At 45.1% G+C, this 23,438-nt stretch overlaps 1 protein-coding gene and 1 long non-coding RNA gene across 2 annotated transcripts; one reads left to right on the top strand and one right to left on the bottom strand.

Annotated features, from left to right (window-relative positions):
* Positions 1 to 268: 268 nt before the first annotated feature.
* On the bottom strand, positions 269 to 1,780 carry LOC131113853 (uncharacterized). Its single transcript, XR_009121541.1, has 3 exons — positions 1,547 to 1,780; positions 654 to 748; positions 269 to 416 (listed from the first exon to the last, which is right to left on the bottom strand). It is a non-coding gene; the product is annotated as an uncharacterized LOC131113853 (long non-coding RNA).
* Positions 1,781 to 7,511: 5,731 nt separating this feature from the next.
* LOC131117065 (uncharacterized) lies at positions 7,512 to 14,948 on the top strand. The gene has a single exon (XM_058064521.1). The coding sequence runs from the start codon at positions 7,556 to 7,558 to the stop codon at positions 13,844 to 13,846; it is 6,291 nt and encodes a 2,096-aa protein (XP_057920504.1). The 5' UTR covers positions 7,512 to 7,555; the 3' UTR covers positions 13,847 to 14,948.
* The last annotated feature ends 8,490 nt before the right edge of the window (positions 14,949 to 23,438 follow it).

The raw sequence follows: 23,438 nt of genomic DNA, 5'->3' as shown, positions 1-23,438 counted from the left end.
TGTTTTAAGGGAGCAAAGACATCTTAAATGAAGACAGGGTACTTACAGCCACATCCATAAATACTGTGCTTGACTTGGTAATGCTTGAGAAGCTCCCCTTCTGAAGTATCCTCCAATGTGCAGCGCCTACATTGCCAGGCCATGGGCCGCCACCTTAGAAAGGAGCATAAACAGTGTTAGGATGGTTTGTTTTTGAAAGGTTTTCATAAATCCAGATCCAGTAGTACTTTCTGGAACACCTCAAGACTGTATTAGAGGGACGTTGGGTACCTCTTAAGATCCTTAAGAGTGCAGAGGATAGTGCTGCCCTCAATCACTATGCCGACATCAACTGACCCATCTTTCCGCAACAGGTAAATCGCCATCACTTCATCTGCCATCTGCTCTTGAATGCTGGTTGATCCATCCCCAGCATCCTGCAGACATTGTAAAGGCAGCTGTTAAATGCTCACGTTAAACGTGCATCTCACAAGACAAGTAGCACCTCCTGTCTTCTAATGTCCACAGCTGCTTTACACCATACAAAAAACAGCTCCATCTTGGTGTGCAGTAAAGATAAATTAACTGTAAATATAAATGTACTGCTGCTGTGCACTTCGAGATTACATTTGGCCAAACCTTGAAAATCATGAAAAGTACAGTAGTATACCAACCTCAAAGTCCTTGAAAAGGGCACTAGCATGTTCAGCAAGATAGTCAATAAGGAATCGGATGACAACGTCCCTTGTCTGCTCACGTTGGATTCCATCTGCCGGACAGAAACATTGAAGCAGTGCTTTGATTCACAGGAAAAACTTAAGTCTCAAACATTTCAATAGAATTTGCATGAGAGGGAAGTTTGTAAGTAGTGATGTCAGCAAAAAAACTAAAACCTAAAAATTTGCCAGGCGCATGAATATAAGTGGATATTGTGATGCGGTGTGCAAAGGATGTGAGAGATTGAGGCACAGAAAATTAAGGAAGAAAAACCAAAAACTGTTTAAAAGGGGCTGTATGTAAGATTGTGGCTATTGTGGCTGTTGCTGGAGTGAAATAAAAAACAATCTGTATTGCAACTAGCAGCAGGAACGAAGCGGTAGCATCTGTTGTCACAGTGATATCTGGTTCAGGCTTCTGTGGCTTAAGCGGGTAGGATGGACGACTATTTTGCTTCTTACTTTCAGTCACAGTAACTAAAACAGAGGTCATGTCACTCAGGTGCTGTGCTGGTTATTGTTTCACTTTCACCGCCCTGACATTGTGTCTGTGCACCTACAGAAGGCTTGTTGTCACATCTTTATTTCAAATGAATATGTTTTCTTAGTCTCTGATGACAGACATATTTTGCGATATTTTATTTACTTGATGTGCATTTTGTACATACGTACAGCTCCTTTGAGAAAGAATGGAGGAAAGGATGAGTAATAAATAGGAGGGAGAGTCAGAAAAGATAAATGTCAGCTGTATGATGTGAACAGAGAATGGAGAGAAATGTGAATGAGACAGGTGGAATGATGACTATTGCAGGTAAGGTACAAATTTAATAGGTGGAGGATGGTTTTAATACCTGAAGTAGAATGTTCGTCTGTGCTTGAATTGTTGCTCTGACATCGCTTTTCCTTGCTGGAAACAAGGACATCAGTTTTGGTGTCCTTTCACCTCCCTTCTGGCACCTTCCTCTCCTGAAAGAGAGATATGAAAGAAGAGACAAAAGAACCAGTGACAACAAAAAGTGAAGTGCATACTTAAGTATAACTGTGAAACATACAGTAGTTGTTTACAGTCCTTAATGTGTTTAACACAAAAGATCCAAATACTCTGTGAGACATTAAACAAGGTAGGCCACCTGTGTTTCATGTCACTGATGCTCATTTGTATGTCGTATGTTCCTTTATGTGCAAAAAATTCTGCACATAAAGTCCTTAATGACTGGGCTGTCTCTCTTCTTTAATTGGTGATTAGTTGGTTTTGGTTCAGCTCCTGGAGGATAGCGAGGAAGAATACCACTTCACCACTGTTCCATGTTTTAAGGGAGCAAGGACATCTTAAATGAAGACAGGGTACTTACAGCCACATCCATAAATACTGTGCTTGACTTGATAATGCTTGAGAAGCTCCCCTTCTGAAGTATCCTCCAATGTGCAGCGCCTACATTGCCAGGCCATGGGCCGCCACCTTAGAAAGGAGCATAAACAGTGTTAGGATGGTTTGTTTTTAAAAGTGCTGTCCAATTTCATGTACATCGTTTTTGGATTGCGTTTTAAATCCACAGTTCTAAAGAAAGAATTATAATGCACATTCATTCATGCATTCATTTTCGATTGCTCATCCTCACAAGGGTCGCGAGGGGTGCTGGAGCCTATCCCAGCTGTCTTCGGGCGTGATGCAGGGTACACCCTGGACTGGTGGCCAGCCAATCCCAGGGCACATATAGACAAACAACCATTACCACTCACATTCATACCTATGGACAATTTGAAGTGGCCAATTAACCTAGCATGTTTTTGGAATGTGGGAGGAAACCGTAGTACCCGGAGAAAACCCACGCATGCACGGGGAGAACATGCAAACTCCACACAGAGATGGCCGAGTGTAGAATTGAACTGGCATCTTTTAGCTGTGAGGTCTGCACGCTAATCACTCGCCTGCCAAAAATGCACATTGACATTAATTATATCTCCAAATATAATTACAGGAAAACATGCAGTAATTCATAATTCGAATTAATATTTCGTATATAAAACCATGAATAAATAATTTTAATGAATACTGTTGCCCATCTCTGTGTGGAGTTTGCATGTTCTCCCCGTGCATGCGTGGGTTTTCTCCGGGTACTCCGGTTTCCTCCCACATTCCAAAAACATGCAAATTTAATTCTAAGTAGACTCCAGTACCCCCCGCGACCTTCGTGGGGGTGAGCGGTAGAAAACGAATGTTGAATACTCTTGTACTATAATTGTAATGAGCTCCGGAAGTACCTCGGCTGTTCCCACAAGAGCTTCCCATCGGAGCATATCGACATCACGTCATGTTACAAAAACAATGTAAAACTAAGCAAAACACGGCGTACACACATAAAGAGAGCGCGGTTAAAAGCTTAACTTTTCCGGTTCGATGGTCCGTTACCTGTTAAAGTATGTTCGCCCAACGAACCATGTTAGCTGAGCAATTTGGTGGCTAGCAAACATAGCTAAAGTTAGCTTACGCACAACAGAATAGCGGTGACATTAAAAAACAACACCCAGCGTATTTGAAGGAAGACGGGGTCGCTATTAGTTTAAAAATTGCAAGTGCTGTACTTACCGATGTGTTGTCGTCCATATAACTTGCCGTGTTTCGATACCTTCGGGCTGTTGTTGTGTTGCCGGAAACTGTACCATAGACCTCTCATAACTCCACCCCTTTGGCCGCGAAGGGGGCACGTCATGACGGTCTACGTCACCAAGCTTAAGCGCTGGACTTAAGCATTTATTTATGTAAGCGATTAAATGATTTTCAGAGATTTTACAAAGTTAGTAAACTTTATTATTGTTATATTTAATAAGGCTCTGGGTCATTTTCTGAGTGTAGTATTTTGTATATCATTCTAATCGGTCAGATCCTTTCGACAACCATTTGTTTACGTTTTATTCTGAAGCAGTGCGTTGCGGTGTGTGGAATGCATTGGAACATTTTGCTCTTTATGGAAAAGTGGTTGGCTCTTAAAAGAGCCGTTGTGGTGAATCTACTGCAGATTTGCAGCGATTTCTCGGCGGAAGTTGAGATAGAGCGTCTCATTTCCCCTCTCGTTGAGATGACAACCGTCGGCAAGCAAGTCGTGGACAGAGACGTTCGAGTGCGGGATGCGCTTCATGCCGCGTTGTCGTAGGAAGCCGCCAAGGACTCGGTTAATCCTTTTCCTCGCATTGTCCAGTCCACGTCCTGTGGGTGCCGTCTGGTAACGCCAGTTCCAACGAGGCAAGATATCCGAAAACATCACCACCGTGCCGGGTAGCAAGTGGATGATGTAGTCGAGATCCGCCATCATTTTAAGGAGAAGCCGGCGGCAATTTTGGCCGCCGAAGCCAAAACTATTGCCGCCAAGGTGGATGAGCAGCAACTGTGGAGGTGTCGCTCCCGTTTGCAGCTTCTGGTGTATAAAAGGCACCAGATGCTCCCACCTCCTGCCGCCTTGTCCATGCCAGGTGACTTGGCAAGGGAGGCCGAAATTCGGATCTCGGCGGTGCAGCCTGACGTGTCTTTCCAGCCGGGTCACAATGGAGCTGCCGATGAGCCACAACGTTGTCCTCTGCGTCCCGTTCATCGTTATGCCGATAGTCGCACTTGCAGCTTATTTATACAGTGAGCACGCAATGCCATTGGTTAGTTTTCCCTCCGTTCGTCCACGTAAACATTGTTTGGTTTAATTCAATTTCAAATTACATTCATTCCGCCAATAGCTGATCGATTGATAGGTGAGTGAGGCATGATTGGTCAATTTAAAAAATATTGACCCGCCCAACTTTCACATTACATTCAATCAGACGATCGCTGATAGGTTGTTTGTTTGGTGACTTACGATTGGTCATTTATCCAAAGGCGGAGCCTGACAGGTTGGTTTTGTGAGCTACGATTGGTCAGTTCTTCCACGGTGTGGTGCACGGTGCTATAAATGCTGCTTCGCGTGCCCGCTTCCCCCCCTTTCTGCTCGAGCGAACAGAAAACTTTTCGAGAGAACGCTTTTTGCATTGCCTCAGACAAAGACAAAGACAAAGACGAAGGACCTACATTCGACGGAAACTGCAGTTTGCCGTTGTGTTGGACTTCATCTGCTGACATAGAGGTGAGTTTTTTTTTAATAGACTTAGTAAACTGAAATATATTCATTTGTAAGAATGAGCGCCATCGCAGGAATGCACGTCAGGTTGGAGCTTAACTCCATTTTGTTTTTTCTTCGGCTTTTTCTCCACATGTGTATAATTTTATGTGTTTTTATGTTGTCGTTGGTGTCGCCGCAAGGTAACTGCATGTTTGGAATACACTAACGGTCAGAACTTAACTCAATATAGCTCAAGTTATATTCGGTGGTGCTGCACGTAGGCCGCTTGTTCAGGATACACGAACGGTCGGAGCTTAACGCTGTATAGCGAAAATTATATTCGTTGTTGCCGCACCTTAAACGAGCCGTTAGCGGGCAAATTGGCGGCACTGATGACAAAGGCCCCGAAATGGCGGCGTCGTAAATGTCGTCGTTGATGCCACAGGCCCCAAAATGGCGGTCGGTAGGTTTTCAACTTTTTTAGCTTTCTCTGTTTCCAATGATTTTAACCCCGTCATTCATCTAAACCACTATCGCGTTGCGGAGGAGAAGACGTCCACCTGACGTTTTCTTCATTTTTCTTGTTTCCAATGATTAATCCCGTCATTCAGCCAAAGGGCCACACCCAAGTGTGCATGTGCCCACTCAAACGCACACAATATGAGGGGGGTGGGGGAAGATAGTGCTCTTGCAGTAAAACACACAGCTGGTGTTTATTTATTTATGTTGTTTTCTGCATAATAGTTGTATTTATTGACAGTTTGATTTATCATTTTATCTCTGTGTGGAGTTTGCATGTATTCTGTGCGTGTGTTTCTCCGTGTACCCCCTCCCCCACTGGCGACTCCAAATTGTCCATAGGCATTAATGTGACTGTCAATGGTTGTCTCTGTGACCCATGCTTGGCTGGTGAGCAGGGTGTAGTCCACCTCTTGCCAGAATACAGCTGGGGTAGGCTCCAAGCATGCCCACGACCCTTGTGAGGATAAACGGCACAGGAAATAAATGGATTTATTCATTCATTTTCTGCCGCTGCTGCAGGAGTCTATCCCAGTTGTATTCAGGCGAGAGGCGGGTACATCCTGGTTGTCAACCAATCACAGGGCACATAGAGACAACCATTTATACTCACTTTCATTTGACCCCCACCCCACACACACACTCCATATTGTCTGTGGCCATGAATGTGACTGTGAATGGTTGTCTATGTGCCCTGTGTTTTGCTGGTGACCAGGATGTAGTCCACCTCTCGCCTGAATATAGCTGGGGTAGGCTCCAGCATGCCCGCGACCCTTGTGAGGATAGGCAGTACGTAAAATGTATGGATATGTTCATTCATTTTCTACTGCTGCTGCTGGAGTCTATCCCAGTTGTATTCGGGCGAGAGGAGGGGTACATCCTGGTTGTCAGCCAATCACAGGGCACGTATAGACAACCATTCACACCCACTTTCTTGCCTATGGACAATATGGCATCGCAAAAAAACCCCCACGCACACATGGGGTAACCAGAGAGCATGGAAAAGAGCATTTAGAAGCTTAAGTACATGGCGTGTGAACTGACATTGATTTCATTGTTTTCTTTTAGATGCCACGAAAGAAGGGTTTCCGTATGCGACGCACACCCAAGGCTACCCAAGCTGTTGACTGTGCAGTTGCAACAAAAGGTAGGGAAGAAGTATCTTCACTGTCACCGGTGGAGGTACCAACAGGTGGGTTACAAAAGGTGGTCAAAGGGTCATTTCATCAAGGCAATACAAGGTTTAAGTATGCAGGAACACAGTGTATGGCGATTGCCTTTTGTGCCACTGCTTTACACAGTATTAAAAATGTCTTGTTGTGGGATACTGCTGATCTTGACATGGCTGTTGTTGAAGGTGATCAGTTGTATGCTACTCTAAGGGAACGTCACGTAATTAGTCACCCATCCCACTTTTTGTGTGCCACAGAATTGCCCAAACAGGAGGTGATTGCTGGACACAAATTTGAGTTTTGTGTGAAGGATGATTATGCTTTAGGTGATGTCAATGTAGTTTCCAGCTATTATATTGAAAACGGGATTCATGTCACTTTGCATGATGCTTTGCACACAATGTTTGGCAAGTACAGCACATGCATTCTTACAGTTTGTCAAAGTAGTTGTGCCATCATTTGTGATGCTGGTCTGTATTGTCTGGTGGATTCGCACTCGCGTAGCTGTAATGGCATGGTGTGCAGTGATGGAACCAGTGTTGTTCTGTGTTTTGGTGGTCTTGATGCCCTTGCTAATCACATTAGCAATTTGGCTGCAGGGTTTGGTGGAGCAGAGAAACTTTTTGAAATAGCTGGTGTTGTTGTGACTGTTGTGGCTGACAGGAAACGTCACTTGGAGATGATGACTGGTGATGATGGCAAAAAGTTTAAAATGGCTGACATTTCTAGTACATGTCCATCTGATGTTGAGGTCATCAGTGTTGTTACCACACAGCATGCCTTTTGTCCAATGCTTCAAAATGACTCCAAAGATGTGTGCCAACTTTTGAATATAGATTGTGAAGTCAAAACTGTGCCTGTCAATTTGCGTGTTGGACCCTTGGGAGCTCCCTGTAAAAAGGAGAGCATTGTTGCTGACGGCAACTGTTTTTTCCGTGCCATATCACAAGCGGTGAGTGGCACACAGAAAAATCACAGGAGAATTAGACTCCATGTGGTTAAACATATGGAAAAGCACTGTGAAGATTATGAGAAACTTCTCAGGAGTGAGTACAGTTGTTTGACAGAGTATATTAGTGTTTCCAAAATGAAATATGTCAATAGCTGGGCAACTGAGGTGGAAATTCAGGCTGCAGCGGATAGTTTAGGAATAAATATCTTTACTTTTTACGGTGGTCGTTGGTTGAGATATAGTTCAACGTCAGAATCCAGTCGTGGGATTTATTTGGACAACTCGAGTGGTAATCACTACGAGTGTGTGACATGTGTCAATGAGGGTCAGTTAGGAAGTTGCTTTGGCATTTGTCAGAATGGTACATCTCAGGTCAGTCAGTATGGTACCAGGTCACATCGGCATCAAGTAATTTGCGCTGATAGTGAAGTAGCAGTTGGTTTGAATGATGTTGTTGAAACAGGCAAAGAAAAACATCAGTCCATGGTTCCACGTGTAAGCCCGTCCAAATATCTAAAAAGGAAAAGGGCCCTGGACAACAGATGTAAATATGTCGCTGACATGAGCATAAGGGAGACAAAGAAGGTAATGACTATGAAGAATTACAGAGAACAAGCAGTCTTTAGGCAGAGAAAGAAGACGAGGAGTGTTGAAAAGTATAGAAATGATGTCATTCATAAAAATAGAGTTAAAACATCTAGCATCTATAAGTATAGGAATGACAGCTTGCATCGGGACAGGGTCAAGATGTGTAGTGTGAGTAAGTATAGAAGTGACAGCTTGCATCGGGACAGGGTCAAGATGTGTAGTGTGAGTAAGTATAGAAGTGACAGCTTGCATCGGGACAGGGTCAAGATGTGTAGTGTGAGTAAGTATAGAAGTGACAGCTTGCATCGGGACAGGGTCAAGTTGTGTAGTGTGAGTAAGTATAGAAGTGACAGCTTGCATCGGGACAGGGTCAAGATGTATAGTGCGAGTAAGTATAGAAGTGACAGCTTGCATCGGGCCAGGGTCATTATGCAGGGCGTCAAAAAATATAAAATGGATACAAGGCACCGGGCCAGTGTCAAACTAGCCAGTATGAAGAAATATCACAGTAATTTAGAACGCAAAATGCGTGTCATTGCAGATGTGAAGGCACGAAGGCATGCTGCAAAGTTGCGAGAGGAAGAATTTGATGTTGTTGTTGAGAATTTTTTAGAGAAAGTGAAGAATGGGCCCCAGTTTGTCTGCTGTGTGTGCCATAGGTTGATGTTTAAACATCAGGTCCTGCAGTGTCACAGAGAGCATTACAGCAAAAGTGCAAGTGCTTCTCTTGTGAACACGTGCATTAATGAGGATTATTTGCACAAATGTAGTGCAGAGTGCACGGTGCCTTGTTTGTTGTTGGAGTCTGGTAGAGGGCAGCTGTGGGTTTGCTACACTTGCCATTACAAGATTAGCAAAGGGGAATTCCCACCTGAATGTGTGGCAAATAATTTGGGGGTGGACCCGATTCCTCCTGAGCTGGCTTGCTTAAACAGCTTAGAGCAACACTTAATTGCACTAAATATCCCCTTCATGAAAATGCTAGCTTTGCCTAAAGGGGGGCAAAATGGTGTCCATGGGCCTGTGACTTGTGTTCCGGCCAATGTTGTAGAAACGACAAATTTGTTGCCACGGTCCAATATGGAAGGCTCTATGCTCCGTGTCAAACTCAAAAGGAAGCTGACTTACAAAGGACACTACGAGTACCATTTTGTTGACAGCATGCACATTCGTGAAGCCTTGAGGTATCTGAAAGAGTCTAATGTGCATTATGAAGATATAGAGTACAACGAGGAGTGGGTCAATGACTTTTGTAGGGAACCTGATGCCTCTCAGGTGGAGGACAGTGTTCCTGCAGTAGATGTCACACCGCCTCTAGATGCAGAAGATGAGCTTCTTCATGATAGACAGCAACACTGCATGTTTCAGGACACATGTTTAATGCCAGTTGACATTGGTCAGGAAGCGCTAGATCAGTATTATGACAATATATTGAATGTGGCTCCGGCAGAAGGCAATAATCCTGTGAGGTTGCTTTCTGACCATTCGAATGAAGCTAAATGTTTCCCAGTGTTGTTTCCACGCGGCCGTTTCACGTTTCATGACACTCGACAATATAGGCTGACGGCGTCGCGATATTTCAATAATCGTATCATGCATGCTGATAAGCGGTTTGGGCAGAATGTGGAATACATATTCTATGCTCAGTACTTGTGTGAACTTGTGCAGGTGGTGTCGAGCATTTCCATTGCTTTACGCAAAGGAATTGCTGGTTTGGTGGCAAAAATGGCCAAGGATTTGTTGACCAACGATGAGTCGTTAAAGACATTGTTGGAATGTGACCAGGGCTATCGTTTTCTGAAGCCCATCAGAGGTACTCCAGCCTTTTGGCAGAGTACGCAGCGCGATATTTTGGCTTGTGTGCGTCAGCTTGGTGTTCCCACGTGGTTTTGCTCTTTTTCGTCTGCTGATTTACGGTGGCAAAACTTGGTAGACTGTGTTTTGAGGCAAGAGGGTAGAACGCAAACGGCTGCAGAGTTGGAGTGGGCTGACAGGTGTGATTTGTTGAGACGGAATCCTGTGACTGCTGCACGGATGTTTGATTTCCGGTGGCATGTCTTTCTCAGAGAGGTGATAATGTCTTCGAGCCAACCGATTGGCAAAGTTGTAGACTATTTTTACCGGGTGGAATTTCAGCAGCGTGGTTCCCCGCATGTACATTGTTTGTTCTGGGTCGAGAATGCCCCACGTATTGAAGTGAACTCAGATGAAGAAGTCACAAAGTTTATTGATAGATATGTTACTTGTGAATTGCAGCCACAGGATGAAGGATTGACAGAGACAGTGTCTTCCGTACAGCAGCATTCTAAGAGACACTCTAAAACGTGCAAAAAGAAAAACACAGTGTGTCGTTTCGGTTTTCCCAAACCTGTGTCAGGACGAACATTTATTAGCCATCAGTTTGACGGACAGGGACAAAAAACATGCACTTGTCAGGTTAGCCAATCAACCGGTGTTAAAACATGCACATGTCCAAAAGCATCCCAAAATGCCGTAAACATGAAAGCAGAAGAGGCGTCGGAAATCATAAAATCCATTAAAACAGCCCTGGCTGACGAGAACCACGCATATCAAAGCGTGGAACATTTGTTCCATAGTCTCGGTATAACACAAAATACTTTTGAGGCCGCACATCGCCGCTTGGGTCGTCGTACGGAAGTCATAATGAAGCGTCAAATCAATGAGGTTTGGATCAATCCATACAGCAAACCTCTGCTTAAATGCTGGAATGCTAATATGGACATCCAGTATGTCGTTGATGCGTATGCGTGCGTGGTTTATATAATCTCGTATATTTCCAAAGCTGAGAGGGAGATTGGATTGCTGCTGAGTAATGCCCAGAAAGAAGCATCCAAACAGGCAAACGTCAGTGCCAAAGAGGCCTTAAAAAGTCTTGGCAGTGTGTACCTGCACAATAGAGACGTGTGTGCACAAGAGGCCGTTTACCGGGTGACAAATATGCATCTTAAGGAATGCTCGCGCAAAGTAGTTTTTGTTCCAACAGGGGACAATGTGGTCAAAATGAGTTTGCCTGTGAGTGTTTTGCGTCAAAAAGCTTCATCGGCCGAATTAACAACGGAAGACATGTGGATGACCAGCATTGTCGACCGTTATAAAAACAGACCAAACGACGACACGTTTAATGACATGTGCTTGGCACAATTTGCTTCGGAATACCGCATCATTAGCAAAAACGAAAGGTCGGCATCCAAAATAGAACTTAAAAACAACTACGGACATGTGACAAAACGTACACGGACCAAACCTGCCGTCGTACGCTCTGCGCGCTTTTCAGAAACCAAAAACCCAGAGTTGTATTATCGTAGCCTTTTGCAGTTGTATCTGCCATACCGAGTGGATTTGCAGTTAAGACCTGCCAACTGCCCAACATTTGAAGAATTTTATGACAATGGTGCGGTCCGATTAAATGATGGGTCGATGCATTCTGTTCGATCCATAGTGGAAACAAATAAACAACATTTCGACAGCGACGGGGATGAACTGGACAGCATCCAAAGATCTATTGATCACAGCGGTGTTGCTGAGGATGCGTGGTGTCTGCTGTGTCCAGAGCAAGAATTGGAAAGGCTACAATGCGAAGAAGAACGCCGGAAAAAACAACAGTTGGTCGAAGAAGAGGCAGAAGTAATACCTGACTTGGCAAATGAAAATAGAACCGCTCTAAACTTACAAAAGCAAAAGTCAATGAGTCGAAATGATGGCTTGGCATTAATCCGCTCCCTAAATAATACTCAAATGGACATTTTTTACAAAATTAGACAGTGGTGCCTTGATAAAGTAGGTGGGAGAAAACCCGAGCCTTTACACTTATTCATCACAGGTGGTGCCGGGACAGGAAAAAGCCACCTAATTAAAGCCATCCAATATGAGGCTACCAGGTTGTTGTCAACAATGTGTCGGCAACCGGACAATATTTCTGTCTGTCTAGCTGCACCAACAGGGATTGCTGCTTACAATTTGAATGCCACAACAATACACAGCACATTGAGCATCGGCAAGGATACCCGTTTGCCTTACACACCACTGGGTGAGGAAACGGTGAATTCCTTGCGTGCCAAGTTCGCGGACCTCCAAATTTTGATTATCGATGAAATATCGATGGTTGATCACAAGTTGTTGACGTACATTCATGGTAGGCTCCGACAAATTAAGCAAACCGGTGACTATGCTGCATTTGGCAACGTCAGCATCATCGCAGTCGGTGATTTTTACCAGTTACCGCCAGTCAAAGGAAAGCCTCTTTATGTCGAAGACGCCACTTTCAACTTGTGGACAAATCTTTTCAGTGTTGTCGAACTGACAACGATAGTCCGGCAAAAAGATAATCAGTTTGCAGCATTGCTAAATAGACTCCGCAAACATCCAAAAGGCGCGGCGTTGTTGGAAACAGACATAGAACTTTTGAAACAGCGCGAAACGGGTGAGGTCAGCTCCGCGTTACATGTGTTTCCAACCAATCAACAAGTAAACGAATACAATCTAAAACAGCTTTTCAGGATCTGTCCGGAGTACACGACGATAAAAGCTGAGGATTTCAGCCAAAACAAAAAATCCGGTAAATTAGAAAGAAAAGTAGGGCACCACAGCAAAGTTTACAACACGTGTTTAGAGGAAACTCTGCACATCGCTAAAGATGCACGTGTAATGCTTTGCAAAAACATCGATATTGACGACGGCTTAGTTAACGGGGTTAGTGGCACTGTCTCTGATGTTCTTTTCCAAAAGGATGACACATTTCCGAGTAAGATCTATATAAAGTTTGATGATGCCAAAGTAGGTCAACAAAGGCGCGCACAAACTGCTGAGTCTGTCACGCTAAAAGACAGTACATTTATTCTGCCAGAGGAAGAAAAAGTAACTAAAAGTGGTGGCATGCGTCGCCAGTTCCCTCTGAAGCTCGCTTGGGCTTGCACGGTACATAAAGTCCAGGGTGTTACCGTGAGCAATGTAGTTGTGTCTCTAGACAGGGTGTTTTCCGCAGGGCAGGCGTATGTTGCATTGAGTCGGGTCACAGCTTTAGACGGTTTGATTATTGAAAAGTTTAATGCCGAAAAGATTTACTGTAATGATGCCATTAAGAATGCTGTAGGTAGGATGCCAGCATTTTTGACAGAAAGTGAACCAACACAAACAAATGTACAACCACCACATTTCACAATTTATTTGATGAATGTCCAAAATTTGACAAAACATGCGTCAGATTTGGCAGCATGTACACAGCACCTGCAGCCTAACTGCATCGCTGTGACAGAAACGTGGCTGCCAACGGCATGTACACCCAGCAGTGTAACCATTCCTGGGTATCATTTCCATAGCCAACCACGATGTTTGTCTTACTCCAGCAGTAACCCTGCTTTGGTAGAATTACAAGGGCAACAGCATGGCGGAGTTGGCATGTACATTGCAGACCACCTGCACTGTAGTGTTGTCTCCGCCCCAAACTTCAACTTGGAAGTTTTACTGGTGAACTGCTCCTCACCCAGTGTGTTAATAGCAGTTGTGTATCGACCACCCTCCTATCCAATGGCGTTGTTTCAAGGTCACCTTGGCACGCTGCTGGATTGGTTGCACCAGAAGTACGCCAGCATTGTCGTACTGGGAGATTTTAATGAAAATTTGTTAAAATCTTCCACTATCAGCACATTCATGGCTAGGAAAGGGTTCTGCCAGTCAGTCAAACATCCTACCACAGAAAAGGGTACACTAATTGACCATGTATATGTCAAAACATCACACTTTGATGTAGAATCGGTTGTGATGCCCACTTATTTCAGTGATCATGAAGGGATTTTGTGCTCTTTTAAACACAAAATTTAAAACGCACACACACGCACATACACATTCCACTTCAGCGTTCTTCTGGCAGTCTTATGGTGTAAGTGTAGTGTATAGTGTAAAATAGGTTTAGGTTCAACCAGTGGACAATTTACAATCCACGAGTTAACTTGCCCACGAGAACGGTGGATTGTATTTGTCAATCACTGAATGAACGTGTAAGTGTAGTGTATAGTGTAAAATAGGTTTAGGTTCAACCAGTGGACAATTTACAATCCACGAGTTTACTTGCCCACGAGAACGGTGGATTGTATTTGTCAATCACTGAATGAACGTGTAAGTGTAGTGTATAGTGTAAAATAGGTTTAGGTTCAACCAGTGGACAATTTACAATCCACGAGTTTACTTGCCCACGAGAACGGTGGATTGTATTTGTCAATCACGGACTAAAAGTGAAATCACTGGTCATAGTTAAGATCCCAGTTTCTGTCAAACCAGTAAATTAACATGTAAATATTGTAAACATGTAAATATTGTAAACATGTAAATATTGTAAACATGTAAATATTGTAAACATGTAAATATTGTAACATCTGCTTGTATTTTAAATAATGTAAATATGTATATATGTAAATATGTATATATGTAAATATGTATATATGTAAATATGTAAATGTGTATATATGTAAATAGTACCTGATGAAATGATCCCAGTGCTGCCTCACTCACCTGTCCTCTTGTCTTGATAGTTACCGCCTGTCTGCCTTAAAGTTAAATACTAAAGGGATTCAAACCTTTTTCAACAGTTATTTTTCTAACCAAATTGTATTAGTCAATCACTGCCGCAAAATTCAACCACTGCCCAAAATTAAGAATCAAAGGGATTAAAACTAAGACTTTTCTGAACACGTTGGTATTTTTCTAACCAGTGGACATTTTCCAATCCGCGAGTTTACTCTTCCGAGAACGGTGGATTGTGTTTGTCAATCACTGGCGAAAAATACGTTTTTTCAGACACGGTAATGCAAACAATGAGGGCAATGTAAATATGTAAATTAATATGTAAATATGTAAATATGTAAATATGTAAATATGTAAATATGTAAATATGTAAATATGTAAATATGTAAAAATGTAAAAATGTAAATATGTGAATGTATATTGTGACTAACCTCTGCTCTTGTCTTTCCAGTTGCCGGCTGTCTTCAGTTCCACGCACATGATCTTTATATTAAACATAGTAGCAGTAGAAGTACATGCGTAGATTTAACATAGTAGCAGTAGAAGTACATGCGTAGATTTAACATAGTAGCAGTAGAATAGCATAGAAGTAAAACTAATCCCATAAGTGCATCATACCAACTATTATAATAGCAATGTAGTCGTTTGCATGCATGTGAGTTTTCATCAACAGGACAAGACCCCTCTGACGGTGTGAGTGTCCTCTGACAACTGCTGCATGTGGTAAGATATGGAGTTGTTTTCACTATTCATATTGGTCAAATTCTGTTCATGTGTGAAACACTTGACTTTTTTGCCACTTGACATTATACTCGCATGTGATTTCTCCCGATACGTAAACCGGGCTCCAGACCACAAGTTAAACTTTGCTTAGTAAATAAAATACATCTTGAAATGTTGCCAGTCGCATAAAAACAATTTTTTTGACCAACTAGCTTTAATTAGCTAGAAGTTGGAAACACCTCCACTATGCTAAATGGGACACAGACTCTTAGATGAGTTTATGTTCTGCAGGGGAAAAATGTTAACCTGTTAACCAAAATGTATGGGGGCCTTGTGCTTGTGCTACTAAAATTATACATACAATGCCATGGTACTTGTAGTAAAAAAACCTTCCTCATGCTGTCTTTGACTTTTTATATGATCATAGCAAGTTTACTAACACATTTGCTTTCACTCTTTCTCTGACCTGTAGTGAATGCTGGCTGCTTCCAGAGGAGCTCCCACCGTTGCACCTTGACATCCACCCATTGATGACTAGATAGGATACTGGTGATTCCGGGAACTGGTCATCGTGGGACTGCAACTGCTGATCCTTTCCTCCACCCATTCTTAATCCTCTGTCCTTTCTTCACCACTGTCTACCTACCATCTCTCCATGTCATCCCTCTCAACCCAACCGGTCGAGACAGAAGGCCGCCCCATAGAGCCTGGGTTCTGTCCAAGGTTTCTCAAAGAGTTTTTCCTTGCCTCCGTTGCCAAGTGCTTGCTCGTGTGGGGTTCAGTTGGTTCTCTTTCTAGATAGCTTCCATATGATGATTAGAATTGGCACTAAATAAAATAAATTGGCTTGACATAACTGCTTTTGTCATTTCTGCATGTTTAGTACATAAGCCCACACGTGTTCATTCATAGTTTAGACAATCTACAATGTCAACTTGGTCTCTGCTGCTATCCTGCAAAACACTCCACCCACTTTGACCCTGGGTAGACCACAGAGATGCTTCACAGACCAAGGACCCAACCAGCAATCGTGATGGAGTCCACCAGCATGGCACATCAAGATATAGCTGGGATTGGTTCCAGCACACCTATGACCCATGTGGAGGATGAACAGCATAGAAGGATGGTATAATGATGAATGTCAGCATAATTGTGTCCATAATTGACTGTGTGGCAGGGTGCTATGACAGATATTGACAACTCTTTCAAAGGTGGGTATGTGGTCATGTCCTGTTTGATGTCACAACTCCCTAAAAGTCTTGGGACAGACACACTATGTAGAATGTAGTTTTACGTCTCCGGAGGTTGGTGGCGCTATACAGTCTAAGGTGGGTACATGGTCATGTCCTGTCTGTGCCACCATAGAAAAAATCAGACCATATAGGATGGAGTTATACAATTCAAACAGTTGGTGGCGCTATATGTACACAGACTGATTTGGAGACGATCCGACCAAGTTTTGGCAGATATACATTTCAACCAGTTGGTGGCGCTATAGAGTATGTACACACAGTATAACAAACTAGAGATTGACCCAACACCAAAAAAAATTTCAAGACAATCTGACCATGAATCAGGAAGTTACGGCAGATGTACATCTCTGCCTGTTGGTGGCGCTATACAGTATGTACACACACAGTCATAGACCAGAGTGTACCCCAGACCACCAGAAAAAAATTTGAGGCATATCCGACCATGTGGAAGGAAATTACAGCTGATATACATTTCCACCAGTTGGTAGCGCTATACAGTCTATGTACACACAGTATAACAGACCAGAGATTGACCCAACACACCAAAAAAAAATTTCAAGAGAATCTGACCATGACTCAGGAAGTTATGGCAGATATACATTTCCACCAGTTGGTGGCGCTGTGTTTTGAACATGGGTTCTGGAGCGTTAGGTGCGTCCTGTCATGATAGACTTCTCCACCGAAAATCATAGCGATACGTGCAACGGGTGGCGAGGGATAATGAATTGAAACTTCTAGGTGGCGCTAGTGTGTCAATTTAGATTGGTGTCACATGGGAGCACCACCAGGGCGCTCAGGCCTGGATTCTGACCTTACGTGTAAGATTTCAGCAGCCTGTGACCTTCTGCGGGCAAAATATGAGCCTTCGATGGTCAATGGCGAAGGCTGACCATTCGCCGTGGCCACGCCCACCACATGTGCTTTACACACATCATAGTCCATCGACTGACATCATCAGTCTGTCAGTCAAACTGTGTATTGACTTTGATGTACATTGCTTCAAGGCAAGGCCAGACACCAGGCAGGGCCAGATAAGGTAAAAGTTAAGGTTAAAGTAAAAGTTTGGTGGCGTGCCACGCCCACATCCTAAGTAGCAGCCCAAAATCCTTCGCAATTTAACGTGGGCCATCCGTCTAGAGTCCGTTGATGCTACAACGGACTCATTCGGTCAAACCCCCTAGGAGGAGTTCGTCGAGATACGACCTCTACTGCCGCCCCCAAATGGCCGCCGCCACCTAAAATGGCGGACTTCCTGTTGGTTTTAGAACATGGGTTCTTGAGACTTTTTTGTGCGTCCTGTCACGAGTGATGTCTCCGTCGAAAATCATGCCCATACGTGCAACGGGAGGCGAGGGATAATTATTTTAAAACTTGTAGGTGGCGCTAGTGAGTCAATTTGGCTTGGTTTCAAATGGGGGCCCCACCAGGGCCCTCAGGCCTGGAATCTGCCCCCCCTTATGAGTTTTCAAGCACATGCGACCTTCTGCGGGCGAATGATGACCCTTTCTTTGTAAACGGCGAGGCCTGAGCATTCGCCGCCAGGCCACGCCCACCACATGCGCTTTTCCTGCATCATGCTCCATCAACAGGCTTCACCAGGCTGTCAGGCAGTGACCTTGTGACCTCGGTGTTCATCTGATGAATCTCCTGCCAGAAAACGCCTCATGTAGATGACACGCCTTTAGCCTGTCGCCAATAGGTGGCGCTGCGACGAAATCAGGAAGTGACCTACGGGGACCTTCGGGGCGGGAACATGATCACATGTACCAAGTATGATGAAGATCTGACCACGTGGAGCCAAGTTATTCACGTCTACAGTTACGCTCAGCGTGCAAGGCCCGGACAGATGAAAAAGGGCAAAATTTGGGGGCGTGCCACGCCCACATCGTATGGAATATCCCAAAATCCTTCGCAATTTAACGTCGGCCATCCGTCTAGTGTCCGTTGATGTAACAACGGACTCATTCGGTCAAACCCCCTAGGAGGAGTTCGTCGAGATACGACCCCTACTCCTGGCCCGAAAAAGGCCGCCGCCATCCAAAATGGCCGACTTCCTGTTCATTTTGCAATATGGGTTCTTGAGACTTTTTGGTCCGTCCTGTCACGATAGACGTCTCCACCAAGTTTCGTGACGATCGATGAAACTGGTGGCGGGGGCCAATTTTTTTTTTAATTCAAGGTGGCGCTAGAGAGCCAATTTTGGAACATTATATTTGAAACCCATAAAATATCAAATTTTTCGCCAGACCTGATGCGCTTGGCAAATTTGGTGAGTTTTCGGGCATATTAAGGCCCTCAAAATGGCGCCCAAAGGCGCGGAATAATAATAATAATAATAATAATAAGAAAAAGAAACGGAACGATTACAATAGGGCTTTCGCACTGGTCAGTGCTCGAGCCCTAATTAAAACTGCAAGCAGTGATGAGCGGGCTCGAGCACCCCGACGCGCTCGGGGGTACGGGCGTGTCGGGGTTACGCGCGGGTCGGGGGCGTGCGCGCGACCGGATGGACGCGCCGTACGAAAACCGCGGCGATGGGATAAGCGGTAAGGGGGTCACGGCACTTGCAATTTTCCGCCAGGAGGGGGCGACGCCGGCGGCGAGGCGGGTGCGCGATCACGTCCTTTCCGACGCCCCGAACCGCCATAAAAAAATTCGCGACAATCGGACCGTGCGGTAGGTACTTGCGGCGGATATACTTTTCCGCCTGTGGGTGGCGCTATACAGTCTATGCGCCCACACGGTAACGGACCGGAGGGTACCCCGAACCTTCAGAAAAAATTAGGTGCCGATTGGACCGTGCGGAAGGAAGTTACGGCTGATATACATTTCCACCAGTTGGTGGCGCTATAGTATATGTACACACACTGTCATAGACCAGAGGGTACCCCGAACCACCGGAAAAAAATTTGGGCAGATCCGACCATGTGGGAGGAAGTTACGGCAGATATACATTTCCACCAGTTGGTGGCGCTATAGAGTCTATGGACATGCAGATTCAAAGAGTGGAGGGTGATCCGACCGACCAAAAAAATGTAGAGACGATCCGACCATGTGTAAGGAAGTTACGGCAGATATACATTTTCACCAGTTGGTGGCGCTATAGGGTCTATGTACACACCCAGTCATAGACCGGAGGGTACCCCAAACCACCAGAAAAAATTTGGGTCAGATCCGACCATGTGGAAGGAAGTTACAGCTGATATACATTTCCACCAGTTGGTGGCGCTATACAGTCTATGTACACACAGTATAACAGACCAGAGATTGACCCAACACACCAAAAAAATTTTCAAGACAATCTGACCATGAATCAGGAAGTTGCGGCAGATATACATTTCCACCAGTTGGTGGCGCTATAGAGTCTATATACACACACAGTCACAGACTGGAGGGTGACCGAACCTACCCAAAAAAATTTGGAGACAATTCGACCATGCATAAGGAAGTTACAGCATATATACATTTCCACCAGTTGGTGGCGCTATACGGTCTATGTACACACACAGTCATAGACCAGAGGGTACCCCAGACCACCAGAAAAAATTTGGGGCCGATCCGACCATGTGGAAGGAAGTAGCGGCTATATACATTTTCACCAGTTGGTGGCGCTATAGAGTCTATGTACACACACAGTCTTAGACCAGAGGGTACCCCGAACCACCAGAAAAAAAATGGGACCGATCCGACCATGTGGACGGAAGTTACAGCTGATATACATTTCCACCAGTTGGTGGCGCTATACAGTCTATGTACACACAGTATAACAGACCAGAGATTGACCCAACACACCAAAAAAAATTTCAAGACAATTTGACCATGAATCAGGAAGTTAAAGCAGACATACATTTCCACCAGTTGGTGGCGCTATAGAGTCTATATACACACACAGTCACAGACTGGAGGGTGACCGAACCCACCCAAAAAAATTAGGAGACGATCCGACCATGCGGAAGGAAGTTACGGCAGATATATATATATATATATATATATATATATATATATCTCCTATAGAGTCTATGGACACGCAGATTCAAAGAGTGGAGGGTGACCCGACTGACCAAAAAAAATTTAGAGACGATCAGACCATGTGGAAGGAAGTTACAGCTATATACATTTCCACCAGTTGGTGGCGCTATAGAGTCTATGTACACACACAGTCATAGACCAGAGGGTACCCCAAACCACCAGAAAAAATTAGGGGCCGATCCGACCATGTGGAAGGAAGTTACAGCTGATATACATTTCCACCAATTGGTGGCGCTATACAGTCTATGTACACACAGTATAACAGACCAGAGATTGACCCAACACACCAAAAAAAAATTCAAGACAATCTGACCATGAATCAGGTAGTTACGGCATATATACATTTCCACCAGTTGGTGGCGCTGTGTTTTGAACATGGGTTCTGGAGCGTTAGGTGCGTCCTGTCATGATAGACGTCTCCACCGAAAATCATAGTGATACGTGCAACGGGTGGCGAGGGATAATGAATTGAAACTTCTAGGTGGCGCTAGTGTGTCAATTTAGATTGGTGTCACATGGGAGCACCACCAGGGCGCTCAGGCCTGGATTCTGACCTTACGTGTAAGATTTCAGCAGCCTGTGACCTTCTGCGGGCAAAATATGAGCCTTCGATGGTCAATGGCGAAGGCTGACCATTCGCCGTGGCCACGCCCACCACATGTGCTTTACACACATCATAGTCCATCGACTGACATCATCAGTCTGTCAGTCAAACTGTGTATTGACTTTGATGTACATTGCTTCAAGGCAAGGCCAGACACCAGGCAGGGCCAGATAAGGTAAAAGTTAAGGTTAAAGCAAAGGTTTGGTGGCGTGCCACGCCCACATCCTAAGTAGCAGCCCAAAATCCTTCGCAATTTAACGTGGGCCATCCGTCTAGTGTCCGTTGATGCTACAACGGACTCATTCGGTCAAACCCCCTAGGAGGAGTTCGTCGAGATACGACCCCTACATCCTCCCCCAAATGGCCGCCGCCACCTAAAATGGCCGACTTCCTGTTGGTTTTTGAACATGGGTTCTTGAGACTTTTTTGTGCGTCCTGTCACGAGTGATGTCTCTTTCGAAAATCATGCCCATACGTGCAACGGGAGGCGAGGGATAATTATTTTAAAACTTGTAGGTGGCGCTAGTGAGTCAATTTGGCTTGGTTTCAAATGGGGGCCCCACCAGGGCCCTCAGGCCTGGAATCTGACCCCCCTTATGAGTTTTCAAGCACATGCGACCTTCTGCGGGCGAATGATGACCCTTTCTTTGTAAACGGCGAGGCCTGAGCATTCGCCGCCAGGCCACGCCCACCACGTGCGCTTTTCCTGCATCATGGTCCATCAACAGGCTTCACCAGGCTGTCAGGCAGTGACCTTGTGACCTCGGTGTTCATCTGATGAATCTCCTGCCAGAAAAGGCCTCATGTAGATGACACGCCTTTAGCCTGTCGCCAATAGGTGGCGCTGCGACGAAATCAGGAAGTGACCTACAGGGACCTTCGGGGCGGGGCCATGATCACATGTACCAAGTATGATGAAGATCTGACCATGTGGAGGCAAGTTATTCACGTCTACAGTTACGCTCAGCGTGCAAGGCCCGGGCAGATGAAAAAGGGCAAAATTTGGGGGCGTGCCACGCCCACATCGTATGGAATATCCCAAAATCCTTCGCAATTTAACGTCGGCCAGCCGTCTAGTGTCCGTTGATGCTACAACGGACTCATTCGGTCAAACCCCCTAGGAGGAGTTCGTCGAGATACGACCCCAACTTCTGGCCCAAAAAAGGCCGGCGCCATCCAAAATGGCCGACTTCCTGTTCGTTTTACAATATGGGTTCTTGAGACTTTTTGGTCCGTCCTGTCACGATAGACGTCTCCACCAAGTTTCGTGACGATCGGTGAAAGTGGTGGCGGGGGCTAATTTTTTTTAAAATTCAAGGTGGCGCTAGAGAGCCAATTTTGGAACATTATATTTGAAACCCATAAAATATAAAATTTTTCGCCAGACCTGACGCGCCTGCAAAAATTGGTGAGTTTTGGGGCATGTTAAGGCCCTCAAAAAGGCCGTCATTTCGTCAGAATAATAATAATAATAATAATAATAATAAACATTACGATAACAATAGGGCTTTCGCACTGGTCAGTGCTCGAGCCCTAATAATTAAAACTGCAAGCAGTGATGAGCGGGCTCGAGCACCCCGACGCGGTCGGGGGTACGCGCGGGTCGGGGGTACGCGCGGGTCGGGGGCGCGCGCGTGTTCGGACGGGCGCGCGGACGCGCTGTACGAAAAACCGCAACGATGGGATAAGCGGTAAGGGAGTTACGGCACTTGCAATTTTCCGCCCGGAGGGGGCGACGCCGGCGGCGAGGCTGGTGCGCGGTCACGTCCCGTCCGGCGCCCTGAACCGCCATAAAAAAATTCACGACGATCGGACCGTGCGGTAGGTACTTGCGGCGGATATACGTTTCCGCCTGTGGGTGGCGCTATACAGTCTATGCGTCCACACGGTAACGGACCGGAGGGTACCCCGAACCACCAGAAAAAATTAGGTGCCGATCCGACCGTGCGGAAGGAAGTTACGGCTGATATACATTTCCACCAGTTGGTGGCGCTATAGCGTATGTACACACACTGTCATAGACCAAAGGGTACCCCGAACCACCAGAAAAAAATTCGGGCAGATCCGACCATGTGGGACGAAGTTACGGCAGATATACATTTCCACCAGTTGGTGGCGCTCTAGAGTCTATGGACACGCAGATTCAAAGAGTGGAGGGTGACCCGACCGACCCAAAAAACTTTAGAGACGATCCGACCATGTGGAAGGAAGTTACGGCTATATACATTTCCACCAGTTGGTGGCGCTATAGAGTCTATGTAGACACACAGTCATAGACCAGAGG

This window comes from Doryrhamphus excisus, chromosome 2, assembly GCF_030265055.1.
Source record: "Doryrhamphus excisus isolate RoL2022-K1 chromosome 2, RoL_Dexc_1.0, whole genome shotgun sequence".
Lineage (NCBI taxonomy): Eukaryota > Metazoa > Chordata > Actinopteri > Syngnathiformes > Syngnathidae > Doryrhamphus > Doryrhamphus excisus.
The sequence above is the reverse complement of the archived record's forward strand: the minus strand, read 5'-3'. Positions and strand labels throughout refer to the sequence as shown.

What these genes read in the sequence shown, in the direction of transcription:
- LOC131117065 (XM_058064521.1), top strand. Translation starts at nt 7,556, where the DNA reads ATGAAATATGTCAATAGCTGGGCAACTGAGGTGGAAATTCAGGCTGCA.